The following is a 19,308-nucleotide window of genomic DNA, read 5'->3' as shown; positions in this document are numbered from 1 at the left end:
GTATCTTTAAATTGTTTTTTTTAGCATATTTAGATATACTGATGTGTAGGATCCCCCCTTAGCCCCCAACCTCCCTGTTCCCCCCCCCCCCAACAGCTCTCTAACCCTCCTCCTCTGCCTTATTGGTACCCCCTTTTTCCCAATTTTCACTCAAACATTTCTGTAGTGTAGCGGTTCCCACCCGCTCCCTCCCCGTGCACGTGCCCACCTCCGCCCCCCGTGCATGCACGTGCATCAGTGCATGCCCCCGGCTACCCTTGCCCACTTTTTTTGTCGTGATTCATATAGAGCATGGCATTTTAAGCAACTTTCTAATTTACTCCTGTTATCAAATGTTCTTCATTCTCTTGGTATCTTTATTTGAAATGCAAGAATGTAAGTTTAGATGCCGGCCCATTTTTGGTTAACAACCTGGGTTGTTCTTGCTGATTGGTGGATAAATTCATCCACCAATAAAAAAGTGCTGTCCAGAATTCTGAACTAATAAAAAAGCTTAGATGCCTTCTTTTTCAAATAAAAATAGCAAGAGAACGAAGAAAAATTGATAATAGGAGTAAATTTAAAAGTTGATTAAAATTGCATCTGAATCACAAAAGAAAAAATTGGATTCAGTGACCCTTTAAGTTAAAAAACAAGTTGGTGTGTCTTAAATTTTTTTATTTCTCATTAAATTGTGCCTTGGTCCAGAAAAGGTTGGCAACCAGTGGTCTATGGGGTGTGCCGTCTGATTTGTTGTACCAACCACTTCATCACAGGAATAAAACAAAAAAAAGAAAAACTCTAAAGGCAGCTAGTGCAAGGAACTAAACACACACCTGATGGGAACAAATAATGCAGCATAAAGCAAATGCACAAATGGATAAAATTAATTGCATAAAAAACAGAAAAAACATTTACTTTCCTCTTCATATTATGATCTCTCATTTTTCAGCTATGATTCATACTGTTAATTCATTAATAAGAGAAAAATAATAAGCTAAATATCACGTAGCAATTATATAACACACATTTTTCCCACTCTATCATTTTTGTGAATTGTCACTTACAGCCTCAGTAGCCAACATTTAGGGACACAGATTATCCCTGATTTTGCAGCTGGTGTCCGTGCTGGTTTTGTTGTCATCCATGTGTGTCGTACGGATGATTTGTATTTTTTTATTTTTTTGCATTGCAGCAATTCTCCCTGCAGGGACATCCATTCTGCAGAAATAAACAATATTTCGCTAAACACGATTTAGTGAAGGCTTTTAAATGTATAAACACATGGTTGTCTGTAACAAACCAGCTGCCATTTGCACTGAATTCGTTTTGGAAGGATATGTAGAGTAAGAGCCCTCTCATAAAATTCTCCAAGGGAAAGCCATAAAACAGTTTTAAATGCAGTTCAGATGGCTTTCACTAAGCACTGGCTATCTACTTCAACTCCCTATTGTGTAACAAGTTCATTAGTGCTACTAGTGTCATATGTTTTATACCCTAAAAGATCATTGTGCACATTTTAGATCCTATGAGCCATACTGTACTGAATGTGGATTAGCCCAATTTCTGCTGTTCATTGTTAGAGTGATGATCATAGAACCATGAAAATGAAATAGGCATAGCTTCAGATTTAATTAATACAAAAAAAATCTCTGTTTTCATTTCTTTATTTTAAAATTGCATATACAACACAAGACTGCCACTATATACATATGTAAAAATATAAGACATAGGTTTTGAAGTAAGCAATAAAGATAATGGAAAGAATGAATAAAGATGACAATGCATTATGTGCAAAGACCCATTAAAACCGAACCACTGCGTATAAAATTCACTGATCTAGATTCGCTAAATCTAGATAGATTGGGTCATAGTTGTCAACATTAGAAAAAAAACACTGCAGCAAATATGCAGCTTATGTGAGTTTTGACCACACCCACTGAAGTTTTCCACGCCAAAGTGTTGGGACTTCTGGTGAGCGGCGTACCATGATGGCCACAGACTTATATTGCTCTGAGTCAGTTATTGATATTTTCGATAATTAATGGCCACATTTCTAGCCATCCATATCACCCTTAGCAAGCACTGTGCCTGGGTATCTACCAGGATCAAGATTAGACATCCCTTGGCTCCCGCAAAGTCATTCATCAGTATTGACACCATTGGGCTTTACAGTTGAAATGTGTGCTCAGCCAGCTCCATATATTTACATGTGCTCTGGCAAAATGGAACACATTACTGTTAGCGTGATTGAAATGTTCAGTCCTCTGTTTGAATCGCTATCAGCATCAATGGACGAACTTCTGCAGGAAGTATGTATGAGCAGAAAGGCGGCAGGCCTAGGTAATGCTTGCGATAGCGTGACAACTTACAAGGCAGACACAACGGCCTTGATAGTTTCCAATCAGATTCCCATAATCTGTGATGCTCTGGACTTCGGCACTGTACTACCCAAAACATGTCAAGATCTATCACTACCATTCATTACGGCAACACTGGCAATACCCGACTGCTTACTGGTTAAGGTGACAGACAAAACACATCATACCCTAACTAGTCTGAGACTTTCCTATTCACCTGCATACATTATCAGCTCACTAATCGGCATTAATAGCTCCTACACCTATATTGTCAAACTTCCAAACTTTGTATTCTAGCCCTTAATGACTTTCAAACGAGATTGGCCTATATGTAAATATGTTGGACTGTTTATACTAACGTGTTGTTTTGGTTTTTTTGGTTCCATGTATATCCGAAAACAGAGATTTCTTACATATCTGACCTGGAAGCTCCGGAGACTGTTGCCCACAAGTTTAACACATGAACAAATTTGCTATAAATTTTAAGCAGAATATGCCGGCTACTTCCGAATTATAGTACAATTGTGTCCAGCTCCTCATAGACCTTGTTCTTGCCCCCAACACGTTGTGGAATTGGATAAAGGGGCCGCAGAGTATTAAAAATGGCAGCGTATAAAGCCTAGCACAAGACTACTTACATGACATCTTCATTGCGGACTAAGATTTGTCTGCAACAAAGTTGTCATCTCCTAAATAGATCAATGTTTATCTCCATTGTTAAGCTATATTGGCTATTTTCTGCCTCAAATTTCTGTCATGCTGTTTTTTACTTGTTCAGGGCTTACTGCAGGCTCAAAATGTTGAGCAGTCCCTACCCAGTAGATTGCATACCTTGTCACCATAATATACAAAGGTTGAAAGCATTTAGGAATAGCTACTAGGCTCTTCTACCCTTAGCATTATATTTTTTTTAGCAATTATCAATGTGACCCTTGCTAATAATACTTTTTTCAGACATATCTTTGGGAAGTAAAACGTCTCTGCAAGCTGTTGTTTTAATACCTATCCACTTGCAGCATCCTGCCTCGATTTATAGCCACATATGTTTTACTATTTTTAGTAGTTTATATACCTGCATATATCACTCATATTCATTAAGGAACAATTAGGCAATCGCAAACCCTTTATATTAAGGTAGTTACACTCTCAACGCTAGGTCATTTATTCAGTCTGTCACTAGACTAAGGTTTATTGGAAGAAATTTGCCTGGCAGTACAATTTAGCTGTTAATAAGATGACCCCCCCCCCCCCCCCCACTATTGCTCTTCTCAGATAAACTTTGGCAGGTACACTGTTACACCTATCTTCTCTTGAAATCCAGACCTGTCCAGACATGTTTGTCCTGTTTGTATATCGATATATCTCATCCATATCTAGCTGAGGATTGTATAACTCTGATTCTTTCTTATTGAGACAGATGCTCACATTGCTCTGGGCTTACTTGGGATTTGTTTAGTTTAGTTTATAGTTATAAATGTTTAGTTTAGTTAAAAATGTGGGAGTTCAGGTAACAGACATAGAGGAAGCTTTGGTAAATATGTGCAGTAAACATATACTATACTTATATTGAACGTATTACCATATCATTTTATCTTACAAATGTAATTTATTATGTGTCTTGGAAAATTTCCTCTTATTCATACTTAATTATGTTGCAATACAGAAATATTCATAATAATCTGGATTAATATACCCTATTTTCATGATCTGTGTAACAAGTGTTTTTTTTTGGTTTTTTTTCCTGTTTTTTCTTGACAATATCTATTCTAAGTCTAATAAGCTTGACCTTGCATAGCACTGAACTGTCTGTATGTAACCGCTTGCATGTTGTATGCCAGAACTCTCCTCAATAAAAAGAAGTTTAAAAAAACAAAGTGTCAGTTTTAAAAGCATTTAAACATGTATTTTGTATGCAGGTCTCTAGTAATGCAGTACTTAATGTTGATATATACTATATATTTATATCAAAAATATTTTAATGTCCCTTTAATAGGCTGACCATATTGCTGCTTTAAAAAGGGACACATATGAAAAATTCATATGTCAGGGTTGTTTTCAGGGCTGTTTAAAGAAATGTTTTGTATAAGAACCCTGACATATGTAATTTTCATATGTGTTCCTTCTTAAAGCGGCAATATGGTCAGCCTACCCTTTAAACAAGAAATTAACTGGGAAAATACTATCACATTCTAAATATGATATAGAGGCACAGAATATAATTTAGGTGCCAGTCTTATTTACCATAGCATATTAAGAGAATTCTAATATGTGGTCACTATAAATGTTATTTGTCACATATATCAGTCCACCTTATCATTACAAATGACAACAAAACCTAAAATGCAGCTAACCAGAAAAATTGCTTATTAATAAGAAGCAATATAAAATCCAGTATGGTTGGTTATCTGTAGATTAAAAAATAATAATAATTATAATAATAATAATAATAATAATAATAATAATAATAAAACAACAACACAGTACTGGGAAGGATATACAAAAAGAGAGAATGAAAATAGGTCATGTATATTGAAACAGAAATCAAACGTCTAAAAGATGTAATATAATTTAGTGTAACATTTACATATTTCTGTCACTCAATTTATTTTGCCTTGGAATATCTTGATAATATCTTTTTCTCTTTTTTTCCAACAGCCGCTCCAAGCTCCGACAACGTGGCTCTGTATGTAGGCATTGTGATAGCCGTGATTGTGTGTCTGGCTATTTCGGTCATTGTGGCATTGTTTGTATATAGAAAAAACCATCGTGGCTTTGAGTCTGATATCATCGATACTTCAGCACTGAATGGGGGATTTCAAGCTGTTAACATTAAAGCTGCTAGACAAGGTAGATTCTTTATATATTTAATCTTTTAAAATATAAGGAAAATTTTGTAAATCATAATTTTTTTAACATTTTATTACTTTTTACACATAAAAAAATGGACACATTTCCTGTTTTAGGTTAATATCGCTAATGTATATTAAAGAAATATCAAGAGCAAAAAATTTAAATATTTAATTTTGGAAAATAAAGGAACATTTCAATATATATTCTTTATTTATTCTGCCTGCTTTTGCTGTAGAATATCTCTAAAAATCGTGATTGTCCCACTCCCTTCAGAGAACCTGGTGTGCCTCCAACACACTTATCGTGATATTTACCTGAGATATTCCATTTGGTTAGCTCAGACCACAAGCTCATTGATAACTGTCCCTAACTGTCTGCAACAAAGGAGAACAGGAAAGGGAAATTCTACTTGGCGTTTTAAGGGACGTTTCCGTAAACTGCTTTTAAATTCCAAAACTGTGTAAATAATATGTGGCATACCTCCCAACATTTTCTGGAGGTTTTTCCAGGACAGGGAGGTGAGGGGATTTGTGGACAGCATTTGACAGCATTTGATGGGTGAAGCCATGACAGAAAAGAGAATATTGAGTCCAGGACATTTTCCCTGCCATGGAAACTACAGGTGGGGCAGCAGACAGACCTCCCAACTATTAACAATCATTCAAGATTCAGGATGGTTGGGAGTTATAAAAAATGAGCAATAGATAATTAAAGGGAAACAGCAAACAAAATTAAGCATTTATGATTATTGAAGAGTATTGTCATTTAAAAAAATAAAAGTTTTCCAATTTACTGCCATTATAAAAATGTGCAATCTTTTTATTTGCACACTTTTTGAGGCACCATCTACTACTGAGTATGTGCAAGAGTTCATGTTATATACATATATGAGTCTGTGATTGACTGATGGCTGTCACGTGAAGCTGGGAGCAGGAGAATGGGCAGAAAGTATTTTTATTTTGCATTTTCTGATTCTACATTTCCACTGTATTTAATGATCCTTAAGTATGAGTTGTGGCCAAACATGCATTTTCTGCTAGTTTCTAATTTATGCATTTTTTAGATTAGCTATTTCAACACATTTTTTGTTTGTTTTGTTTCTTCTAATTAACATGCATGTTTTTAATGTTGCTTTTTATATGTAGTCAGTTAAAAAAATATCTTGTTTAATTCCAGATAAGGTTGCTTTTATGTCCTTGTATTTTCAGAGCTTGGTGAATTTCTCTCAGTGTGTGCTTACAAATGAAGCACATAGCCATTTTAATTTCCATCTAATACCGTGATTAAGATAAAATAAGCGTTTTGCTGTTTCTGTACAATATCACACAGGAAGAACATTATGTTGAAGTGGGAGCATTTAAGCATGTTACATGTTTAATTTGCATACAGCTAAGCTGGCTAATTACATTTCCTCATCACATTAGAGCTTTCACAGGAAGTCCCATAAAATAAGATGAACATCAAACACTAAATCTTGCAGATAGTTTTCTCCAACACGTTCAATTTCTGGAAGTCACTTATTGCTTAATTCTATGAGCTGCTTCCTTTTGATTTTCAAATAAACAGGCCCAATTAGGTAAAATGAATGAGATGCACTTGTTCTTTTTTTATTTGACTTCATATGTCCTTATAACTAGAACAAATTAGATATATGACAGCTGATGATCATTATATTGCATACAACAATTAGAAAATATGTTGCCAAAAATATGCAGATGTTAAACTGCTTAAAAGAAAACAAGTTAAAGGGTCATTAAAGGGACATGAAAATATCATTTTTTTCCTAATTTACAAGGCATGTACAAAAAAAATATATCTTATGCCAGTGCTCCAGACATTAAATGCTGCCCACCTAGGTATTCTCTTCACAAGAACAAATTAAATTTAATAATAAAAAATAAATTGGAAACATGTTTAAAATGATATGCTCTATCTTGATTTATGAAAGGAAAAAAATGTCATGTTGTGTTGCTTTAAAATACAAAATAAATATCTAGTGTGACAATAGAAAGGCAGCTTTTACACATGCTAAAGTTTTTTTTTGAATCATGAATATCAATTAAATTGGTTTACATTGATATTGAAACTAACAGAAATACATGTTCATGCACAACTAATGCATAAGGATAGATAGCTTACTGTCTACCAAGAACAATTCCTACAGCTATATTGGTCAACCATCAGCATGAAAACAGTGCTGTTGTTATTTATTATTATTACTAGTCCTAAACCCTGTTCACACGGGCCATTTTTTGCAGTACAGTGGTCCCACCCCTTGTGCTCTCTCCCTCCCCCTCTCTTTTGTTCCCTCTCCCCCCTCTCCCCCCTCTCTTTTGCTCTCTCTCTCCCCCTCTCTTTTGAGCTTTCTCTCTCCCCCCCCTCTCTTTTGCGCTCTCTCCCCCTCTCTTTTGTGCTCTCTCTCCCCCCTCTTTTTTGCGCTTTCTCTCCCCCTCTCTTTTTCTCTCTCTCTCCCCCTCTCTTTTGAGCTCTCTCTCTCCCCCCTCTCTTTTGAGCTCTCTCTCTCCCCCCTCTCTTTTGAGCTCTCTCTCTCTCCCCCCTCTCTTTTGCGCTCTCTCTCCCCCTCTCTTTTGCACTCTCTCTCTCCCTCCTCTCTTTTGCGCTCTCTCTCTCCCCCCTCTCTTTTGTTCTCTCTCTCTCTCCCCCTCTCTTTTGCGCTCTCTCTCACCCCCTCTCTTTTGCGCTCTCTCCCTCCCCATCTCTTTTGCCCTCTTTCTCTCCCCCATCTCTTTTGTGCTCTTTCTCTCCGCCATCTCTTTTGTGCTCTCTCCCCCCTCTCTCTCTCCCCTCTCTTTTGCGCTCTCTCTACCACTCTCTTTTGTGCTCTCTCTCTCTCCCCTCTCTTTTGTGCTCTCTCTCCCCCCTCTCTTTTGTGCTCTCTCTCCCCCCCTCTTTTGCGCTCTCTCTCCCCCCTCTCTTGTGTGCTCTCTCTCCCCCTCTCTTTTGCGCTCTCTCTCCCACCTCTCTTTTGCTCTCTCTCTCCACCCCTCTCTTTTGTGCTCTCTCCCCCTCTCTTTTACACTCTCTCTCCCCCCTCTCTTTTGCTCTACCTTTCTCTCCCCCCTCTCTCTCCCCCCTCTCTCTCTCCCCCCTCTCTCTCCCCCCTTTCTCATCCCCCTCTCTCTCCCCCCTCTCTATTGCACTCTCTCCCCCCTCTTTTGCGCTCTCTCTCCCCCCTCTCTTTTGTGCTCTCTCTCCCCCCTCTCTTTTGCGCTCTCTCCCCCCTCTTTTGCGCTCTCTCTCCCCCCTCTCTTTTGTGCTCTCTCTCCCCCCTCTCTTTTGCGCTCTCTCCCCCCTCTCTTTTGCGCTCTCTCTCCCCCCTCTCTTTTGCGCTCTCTCTCCCCCCCTCTCTTTTGCTCTACCTTTCTCTCCCCCCTCTCTCTCCCCCCTTTCTCATCCCCCTCTCTCTTCCCTCCTCTCTCTCTCCCCTCTCTCTCTCCCCTCTCTCTCTCTCTCTCTCTCTCTCTCTCCCCCCTCTCTCCCCCCTCTCTCCCCCTCTCTCTCCTCCTCTCTATCTCTCGCTCCCCTCTCTATCTCTCTCTCCCCTCTCTATCTCTCCCCCCTCTCTATCTCTCGCCCCTCTATCGCGCGACTGCACCCGACCACGCCCCCTTCACGGCCGGCCACGCCCCTTTCGCAGCCATTTACGCCCGACCACGCACCCTTCACGTCGGCCACACCCCCACTCACACCCGGCCATGCCCACTTCTGCTGCAGATCAGCTAGGGACTCAAAGGCCAGGTGTGTTTGTCCTCATGCTGTCTCTACTATGTATGACAGCTTCGGACAAACACACTTGACCTTTTATTATATAGGATTATCAGGTATTTGTAGAGCGCCAACAGATTCCGCAGCGCTGTAAACATAGTCAATATACAGGATAGCTTTTGCAGGGATCAAGTGGGTAGAGGGCCCTGCCGAGAGTTTCACTGTTGTAGTCAGCTCTTATGAAGGCGATCTGCAAACAGCTGGGCTCATAGGCTTACATTCTAAGGGGTTCAAGCGGAAAGCAATGTAGTTAGGAAATGTTAGTGTTGGTTGTAATCATCCCTGAATAGTAGAGTTTTTAGGGAGCACTTGAAGCTGTTAAAAATAGGGGAGAGTCTTGTGGAGCGAGACAGGGAGTTCCACAAGATGGGGGCCAGTCGGGAGAAGTCCTGTAGACCGGAATGGGAGGAAGTAACAAGAGAGGAGGAGATCCTGAGCTGATCGAAGGGGACAGGAGGGAGAGTATCTGGAGACAAGTTCTGAAATGTAGGGGGGAGCAGTGCAGTTGAGAGCTTTGTATGTCAGAGTGAGGATTTTGTGATTAATCCTAGAGGCAAGAGGAAGCCAGTGAAGGGACTGGCAGAGGCATTCATAATGTATTGTAAAGGAGCTATGCTGCAGCTAGGTAGACCAGAGAGGACGGAGTTGCAGTAGTCGAGGCGGGAAAGGATGAGAGAGTGGATTAAAATCTTAGTTTTTATTTTTATTACCAGAGGGTCATTTATTTAAATAAAAAATAAGAAAATCTTTAATACCTTTTAAAAAGTCTTCTTTTAGATGCAACTAATAAAATAAAATGTGACTTTAATGCAAAAAAATACCTGTAACACTATATATGCTGTATATGTTAAATTCAAAATGATGTATGTTACCTTGACATTTAGTTTGAGTCCATCTATACTTGGTATGATATTTTTTGTAAGACATTTAATTCTCTATTTATTATTATTTTTCATGTTTAGATCTTCTGGGAGTTCCACCGGACTTAACATCTGCAGCAGCAATGTACAGAGGACCAGTCTATGCTCTACATGATGTTTCTGATAAGATTCCAATGACAAATTCCCCTCTTCTTGACCCCTTACCAAATTTAAAAATTAAAGTGTACAATTCCTCAGGGGCAGTTACACCTCAAGACGACCTGTCAGATTACACATCAAAGCTATCTCCACAGATTACACAGTCCCTCTTAGACAATGATACACTGAATATGAAGAACCAAAGTCTGGCAAGGCAAACTGATCCATCATGCACTGCTTTTGGAACATTTAATTCATTAGGAGGACACTTAATTATTCCCAATTCGGGTAAGTGATGCACTAACTGCAACATTAGAAATATTTCCCTAGCCTCAGTTTTATATTAGTGACACTCACCTGTTGTTTGTAAAATACAGGAATAATTTGGATTTTACTACTCTTTGGGACTATGTGTTTTTTTTATATATATAACTATAGTAAATAAAAGTTATGTCTTAATTTGTGAATCCATTATATGTAGGAAAAATGTTTTTTTTTTCCCCTGTTATATATTAAAGGCTAGATTACAAGTTGAGTGCAAAATATTGCTTCAGCGAAATTGATATTTGTGCACAACTTATTAATACCAGCGTATGAAAATGTGCGCTGGTATTACAAGTATTGGTTCCATAGTCTCTAATAAGAGTCTTGTTCCCATGCTGTCAGACACGGCATGAGAACTAGCAGTTGTGTCTTACGGTGACGAACTAGCACAGCGAGAGGTTTAAGTCACACAGCGATGGGCAGTAAATATAAATATATATGTATATATATCTTTATGTGTTAATATGTTTATATAAACATATTAACACATAACTATATATGTTCATAAGCATATATATTTACTGGGAATACACAGTCCCCATAGATAGTGATGGGCGAATGTGTTTATATTTGAATTCGAATGTTAGAACGAATGTTATTGTAGAAATTCGATTTACATAATAGAATGTTGATAAGAACGAGGATGAAATGAGGGTGTAATACCCACCAATGTGTATTACTGCCCTTAGGGGGCGCCTCCTATAGCCTAACAACTAAACATATGTTCAGACAATATCAGTTGACTAAATTAATACTTATAAGATATATATAAATACAGAAACATACATATATATAAAAGTGTACCAACATAAAGTCCAGTAAGTGATATAGATATAGTCCCAATCAGTGGTAAGTCCAAAAAAACAGTAGTAGGCAGCTCTCTGTCTTAGGATGGTCTTCCTGAAAGATGGGTAACTAGAAAAAAAGAAGAAAACACAGAGGCGCCAAACATGGCCTAGTATAGCCAGATACCAGATATAACAATTCACAAGGTAGCAATTGGATACTCACAAAGGAGACGCACCCAATGGTGCTATTGAAGCAGACTGGAGCCTCTCAGTGGTCCAGCTCACTGATGTATCTCACGTATCAGTTGTGGTCCTTGGTGATGGTGATTAACAGGTTCCTGAGTGAACACAAAATATGCAAACCATAGCCCAGTAACGTTTGTACAAGTGAATAGCAATCTGAGCAATCCTACTTACAAGATCCAAAGCACCTGCAGGTGCATACACTGCAAGCTGGAACCAAACAGTCGCCCAGTAGACTGATCCCTCCAGGTGAAAGCAGATTAACTCTCAGGTGCCAATCAAAATTTGAGCAGCATGTAAATGATATAAAGGATGTCCAAAAAGCAAGTGTATTTCTGTAAAAATCTTTATTAAAATGCGACAGGTTTCTCAGCTATAGCAAGCTGTTTCATCAGGCTAAAAAGTTATAAAAACACATTCAGAATACACTTGCTTTATACAAAACTAAACCTACTAATTAACCAGTCAGATTGCTCCAACCTTGATGGTCATTAAGTGTTAGCACCTGTCTGCTAGAAGGTTGGTATGGCAACCAACAGCCCAAACATAATTTAGTACAGATACCAAACTTCAGCAGACCATACTAGTGACCAAATCATCGTTTGTGTGCATCAAAATAAATCATCATTGTGTATTGATGATAATAAAAAACATAAGCATAACACTGTTAAGAACAGGAACACATTTCCTATAAAATTGTACTTCATGAAATATAAATAAACAAACTAATACATATAATGATATGTTTCCCATACCTATTCAGTCTACATAAATCGTGCTTTTATAATTACAGCCTTAACTTCCTCTTAAAAAATGTTAAATTAAATATGCGACTTAATAACAAGTTAAGGGCAGGCAAAGCAATGCTGTCAAACTTATTGTCAAACTAATGTTGCAAACCCAAGTGTTCGTTAATACGACTCCTGCTTCCTGATGTCAAAAAGCACAATAGCTGATTCTTCAAAAATAAATGGGTGGAATTTGTTTGACGAAAATCTTGTGAGACCTTAATGACAGGTGTATATTAGCAGCCACTGGGTATAAGGCTATTATATGTGCGATCCTTGTATGTCAGTGTGTTTACCACTGATCCGGTGACTTGCCGGTGTTTAACCGGGTTTATCTCTGTATGCGGTATTGCCTAAACATTTGGGTGTAAACTATTTGTATAGCATAGAATCCTACACCAATGGCTGCTTTGGCCTGTGTGGGTGGGTGTGAACTATTCCTATAACGTATAAACATGTACCAATGATTGCATAGGCATGTGCAGATGGGATTGGCTTAACCTGACAACGTCAGCATACTGTGTGTCAAGCGTACAACCTCAATCTTGCGTGTAGAGGTGTCAACCCACGCAATCTCCGTGAACGACAGTTCAAATAACATTATGCTATCCTATCTATTTGGCAGGGGATGTGATATCCAAAGTATATCTAGGCTGTCTGCACTCATAAATAGAGCGTTGTGTCACAACTCTGAGCACCAAATGTAATACTGTCATAGGCATCTAGTAGACACTCGGTTCTAATCAAAACATATAGTATTATTATGTTGAATTTATCCGACCTTTGTAATCATATGCTGATAATAAAATATCAAATTGTGTTTATCCATGATGTGATGATATAGTGAAATTAGTGATGTGAGATAGGGTGATGTGCAGATTGTGCTGTAATGATCTGCCATCATCATGGTTATGAGTGGGAAGTGTATAATATTAATATGCGATTAGCAACATATAGTGTTAGATCGTTCTTGGTGATAAGAACGAAAATTCTTAAAAATCCTATTATCGAATGTTATTTACAATTTCCAAATGTCACTTTCAAATTCGAATGTGACATAAGAATTTGAATGTGACGTTCAAATTCGAATATTACATTTATAAAACACAGTTTTAGACTAGAAATACTATTTCAAATTCGAATGTCATATTTGAATTTGAATATTACATTTATAAAACACAGTATTAGACTAGAAATACTATTTTGAATTTGAATGTTACATTTAAATTTGAATATTACTTTTATTAAACACAGTTGTAGACTAGACATACTATTTCGAATCTGAATGTTACATTCAAATTCAAATGTCACATTCAAATTCGAATATTACATTTAAAAAACACAGTATTAGACTAGAAATACTATTTTGAATTTGAATGTGACATTTTAATTCAAATGTAGCATTCAAATTTGAATATTACATTTACTAAACACAGTTGTAGATTAGAAATACTATTTCAAATTTGAATCTTACATTTGAATTTAAATGCCACATTCAAATTTGAATATTACATTTAAAAAACACAGTATTAGACTAGAAATACTATTTTAAATTTGATTGTGATATTCAAATTCGAATGTAGCATTCAAATTTGAATATTACATTTATTAAACACAGTTGTAGACTAGAAATACTATTTCGAATTTGAATCTTGCATTCAAATTTGAATGTTACATTCGAATTTGAATATTACATTTTGAAATTGAATGAATACATTGCTAAGCATTCTATTATTCGAATGAATACTTTAAAATTTTATTGAAAATGAAAATTTGAAAATAGAATGTTAGAAAGTTATATAAACATTTGAAATTCGATTTGAACGAATGAATGTATCAAAATTTGTTTTAAATTTTGAATTTTTAGAAATATTCGCCCATTCCTACCCATAGACCGCAATGTAAAGGCACTTTTCAGTGCCATTTTTTTCTAACACCTAACACCCACCAACTTTAGCCCCCAAAAAATGATTAGTACAGTTTAAAAAATAAAAAAAATGCTACATTTAAAAAAAAAAAAAAAAAAAAAGGGACCTCACATGTTATTTTTGGTGCAATTGGGGGCATTTAAAAAATTAACCAGAGGTCTGTCCTCTTGTTAATATTTTGAGCATTGATTGCTACCACAAGCTTGCGGTAGCAATAACCAGCCACTTGCTATAGCTGGTTATTTATTGCATGCCCGTAAATAGGCGAATTTGCCCGTTCGCAGGCTCGCGACCCCTCCACTTATAATCTAGCCCAATATCAGTCAACCTATGGGGTGGTAAACACGATGTCAGTTAAAATATATATTTTTGTTCTATTTAAAAGCAAATAATAGTACATTTCACATTTAGAAGGCAGCTTAACAGCGTGTAATTATTTATGCAGGGTGCAGCTATTAATAATGTATTTTTATGTATACAGAATGCTTATATTGCATGTAATCCTATACACAACAGAGTTTACTTCCTGTAAGACCCTTTATTGTTTTACAAGTAAAAAGAAATATTTACACAGGGGCTTGATATGAGAGTGAAGACCACTTAAGCCCCCTTATCTGTATGCAGCTGTAGCTTCTGTATTGATTCTAAAAGAAAATGAAAAAAAAAAACAACAACATGTGTGTATGGGCATATATATATATATACATATATATATATATATATATATATATATATATATACACATACACAAAAGGGTTTACTACATTATTTACTATATTAGCGTTAGAAGAAAAATTTAAAATCTTTTTTTTTTGTTATGTTTTTGTTTATGTGCTATTTCTGATGCAATAAGAAATATTAGCTGCATGTAATATTTGCCAAATATATGACATTTTCTTGAAAATAAAGGTTAGCTTTCCATTTGACAAATATGGCATTTGTATATCAAATGTAGCAACAACAAAAAATCACAACATTCAAATGTTAATTATGATGAACTTCAATGTAATTCTATGAGGATTAAAGGGACATGAAACCCTTCATTTTTCTTTCATGATAGAGCATGTGATTTTTAATAGGCTTGTGCATTCGGCAGCTTCGTTAGCTCTTTTCGGAGCCGGTTTCTTCTTCTGAAAGTGCAAGTGTTCCACATTCAGAAGCTAACGAAGCTGCCAAATGCACAAGCCTCATTTTTAACAACTTTCCAATTTACTTCTATTATCAAATGTGCTTAATTCTCTTTGCATCCTTTGTTGAAGGAGCAGCAATGCACTACTGGGAGCTAGCTGAACACATCTGATGAACCAATGAAAATAGGCATTTATGTGCAGCCACCAATCAGTAGCTAGCTCCCAGTAGAGAATGTGTGCTCTTGCACCTACCTAGGTATGTTTTTCAACTAAAGATACTAAGAGAATGAAGTAAATTAAATAATGAAAGTCAATTGTAAAAAAGTCACACGCTCTGTCTAAATCACAAAAGAAAAATTGTGGGTTTTATATCCCTTTAACATTAGAAAGTGATATGGGAAATGTGGGTTTTAGTAATATTCCATGCATCCAGCATGCTTTTCTTCCTCTCCTGATATACAAGTAGGCTGCTTCTAATTGGCTCCCAGACATATCTTCATTTGGAGTGGCACAGTATCACTCTGGATTTGCAAAAATAACTGTATTTAAACAATACTAATATGTTTAAAAAATAACATGTTCTTTGTTTAAAGATACAATTCATTTATTTCTGCTTCAGAAAGTTTCTTAAAGTGATGGTAAATTATACATTGTATAATGTATTGTTTGAAAATACATTATGTGCACATCTTCTAAATTGTAATTATTTATATAATACTAGTCCTAAAGCTTGTGTACACAGGCCAAAATCCCCATCCACTTGAATCCCCCCTCCCTACCTCCTTCCCCTACCCTGCCACTCACAACTTTTTTTCTGTAGTGCAGAGGTCCCACCCGCTTCTGCCCCCCCCCCCCCTCTTGCTTGGCCTTTTATAATATAGGGTTATATTTGATTAAACTATATTTTTTAGTGTTACCGATTTTCTGTGTACCCCTTCCATTTCTTATTCTGTAGTGTAGTGATATAAAGAACAGTCCCACCCACTCTCTAACTAGTGATGTCGCGAATAGTTCGCCAGTGAAAAGTTCCCGGCGAACATAGCATGTTCACGTTCGCTGCGGCGGGCGAACAAATGCGATGTTCGATCCGCCCCCTATTCGTCATCATTGAGTAATACTTTGACCCTGTACCTCACAGTCAGCAGGCACATTCCAGCCAATCAGCAGCAGACCCTCCCTCCCAGACCCTCCTACCTCCTGGACAGCATCCATTTTAGATTAATTCGGAAGCTGCATTGTTAGTGAGAGGAGGGACAGTGTTGCTGCTGCTGATTTAGTAGGGAAATCTATAACTAGGCTAGTGAATTCAGTGTCCACTACAGTCCTGAAGGACTCATCTGATCTCTGCTGTAAGGACAGCACCCCAAAAAGCCCTTTTTATGGCTGCTTTTTTTTTCTTCCTGTGTAATCTAATTGCAGTTGCCTGCCTGCCAGCGTGTGTGTTAGGCTCACAGCGTATACTGTGCCCACTTGCCCAGTGCCACCACTCATATCTGGTGTAACAGTAGTGTAGATTTAAAAAAAAACAACACTTTTTTGACTGTGTTAAATAATAGCAGTCAGTTTCCTTCACAACCCTGAGGTTTTAAAGCACGTTATTCCAAACAATTTAGGAATGTTAGGTGATTTATGCCCTTTATGGATTAAAACCAGACTCTACATCAACTATGTAATTTTCCATGGGAGTTTTGCCATGGATCCCCCTCCGGCATGCCACAGTCCAGGTGTTAGTCCCCTTGAAATAACTTTTCCATCACTATTGTGGCCAGAAAGAGTCCCTGTGGGTTTTAAAGTTCGCCTGCCTATTGAAGTCTATGGCGGTTCGCCCGTTCGCGAACAGTTGTGGAAGTTCGCGTTCGCAGTTCGCGAACCCAAATTTTTATGTTCGCAACATCACTATCTCTAACTAGACTTTGATCTCCCAATATTGGCAAATGCATGTGCATTATATTAATTGTAGTAATATTTTTGTCAAATACAAGTATATAAAGATTGAAACATTCCTTAGCCCATTCTATTACTCCATCCTGTAATGCTACAAATACCTTCCACTTTCATGTGTAAACAGTGATTCAAAATGTAATTTCTGAATCACTGCTTACAGTTACAGATACAAAATAGGGAATCCCTATTAGCGCGTTCGTGTTTGGATAATAAAAAAAAATTGGGCATTAAAACACATCTTGCTTTGCTAGAAATATGTGAGTCGTATGGCTATAATGATGATTGGATGTGTGGTGAAAACATTACCGCAAGAAACCATTTGAGCTTTAAGGGGGGTTGATGGGGTAGTTACAATACACAACATATTGGAATGATTGTAAGTGGTACTGCAAGTTAATGAATAAAAAATAAATATTGACACCTATGTTTTTAATGATAAAGATTTAAAATGTATAATGTGGATATTGCAACTTTACCATCACTTTAAGGTATTGTCAGTGTATACAAATGTATGTGCACATCATATTATATAAATTATCTAAATATATAAACTATGTTTAGCAACCTTTTTCAAACTGTAATTTATATCATAAAAATGTGCTTATATAAATTTCAAGATTTCAACTAAAGCAGTTAATATTTATCATTGTATACAGAGATCTAATTGTTCTGATACATTGGTACAACTTTCTTGGAATAATTGCATTTTCTATTGATATATCACTTCTCGAAATGAAGATTTGAAGACAGGGGCGATTTTTACAGTGACAAATACAATGCCAAGATCGTCAGTTAATCTATCATAAAAAAATATATAATAACAATATATAGAAAGTGATTTATATTGTGAACTCAACCACTTGATATTAGATTAATACACATACTAATCAATCACGCATGCAATATTGGCATTGAGAAGGAAACTGGCACTTAGAAAATCTAAAACAAGCACATCTAACCAATCACATGCTCTCTATAAGGGTTAGTATGCTAATTAAGTTGAATCTGGCAACTTGATTTGTTTACTGAAAGTATAGGCTGCAGTTGGGTGTGGCAAGCAGACTGGAAACATTTGAAGTAGACATGTTATACAATAATTCCTTATTATAAATATAATCAATAAAGTGATTCTAACATACAGTAATATTTAAAAGCACATAACAATCAATAAACTAATTTGCATGTTTGAATATTCCTGATGAAGTGTATGGATACATTCAATGAATTCACTAGAATCAAATATTTCATTCAAAACTAAGGTTTGTCCAAATCTCTAACGGACTGTCATTTTGTCACTTCACTTCTGTGATATAAAATGTATTGCACTTGTATTGAAATGTTGTGCTGTTCATTCAAAAAAAAATTGAATCCAAATTCAATTTTTCCCATCATGGGTTCCTTTAAAATTAAGGTTTAAAAAAAAAAAAAAAAAAAAAGTATTTGTTTTTAAAAAATAATTAAATAAAATGTAATTTTCAGTTCTTTTCAAGCATTGCACCTCACGCCAATTTTTTTGCTTTTGAGAGCCATAAGTAGGGCTTCAATCGTCATGGCAACATTTTTCGTCTTTGCTTTGAGGACTTAAATTTAACATTGCCCTGTAAAATGAATTCTTTTTATGGAAACATGAAGGCAAGCTTGAAACATAAATTGCCTGTCTTCTCTTTACAAGTATCATTTCATATTATTTAATTAATTTCCGTGTTTGTTTCTTTTATCTTTGTATTCTTTAGGAGTAAGCTTGCTGATTCCTGCTGGGGCTGTTCCTCAGGGAAGAGTATATGAAATGTATGTGACAGTTCACAGGAGAGAGAATATGAGGTAACTGCCTATACTGTGGAATTGCTCTAATCTATCAAAACAATGCTAACTACAATTGTGCCCAGTTTATGTCCAAAAAGAAGCAAAGTCAGTTTATTTGATGCAGGAATGAAAGGGCTATGTACTTAGGATAGAAATAAAACAGCTGCCGCTAGTCTTTAAAGTTATCTTCCTTGTTTTACACTTGATGTTCTAACGTTTAGTTGCAAAAATATTTTTTGTTGCTCTGCCATATCTTTGCTAAATAGAGAGCAGTTCCTTTATTTTAGGAAAACCATGAGTGAAGCAAAAAAACTATAACACATTTTGTCCCACAACCCTCGTTTCTGTTGCTGGTTACATTTTCCA

The 19,308-nt window shown here is 36.6% G+C and overlaps 1 protein-coding gene across 1 annotated transcript in view; it reads left to right on the top strand.

Annotated features, from left to right (window-relative positions):
• UNC5C (unc-5 netrin receptor C) overlaps positions 1–19,308 on the top strand; it is a 555,959-nt gene that overhangs the window by 484,991 nt on the left and 51,660 nt on the right. The window contains exons 9-11 of the mRNA XM_053703452.1: positions 4,995–5,186; positions 9,938–10,282; positions 18,873–18,960. Of these exons, the coding sequence (XP_053559427.1) occupies positions 4,995–5,186; positions 9,938–10,282; positions 18,873–18,960 (625 nt within the window). The remainder of the gene's footprint in view (positions 1–4,994; positions 5,187–9,937; positions 10,283–18,872; positions 18,961–19,308) is intronic.

Source organism: Bombina bombina, chromosome 2, assembly GCF_027579735.1.
Source record: "Bombina bombina isolate aBomBom1 chromosome 2, aBomBom1.pri, whole genome shotgun sequence".
NCBI classification, from domain to species: Eukaryota; Metazoa; Chordata; class Amphibia; order Anura; family Bombinatoridae; genus Bombina; species Bombina bombina.
The sequence above is the reverse complement of the archived record's forward strand: the minus strand, read 5'-3'. Positions and strand labels throughout refer to the sequence as shown.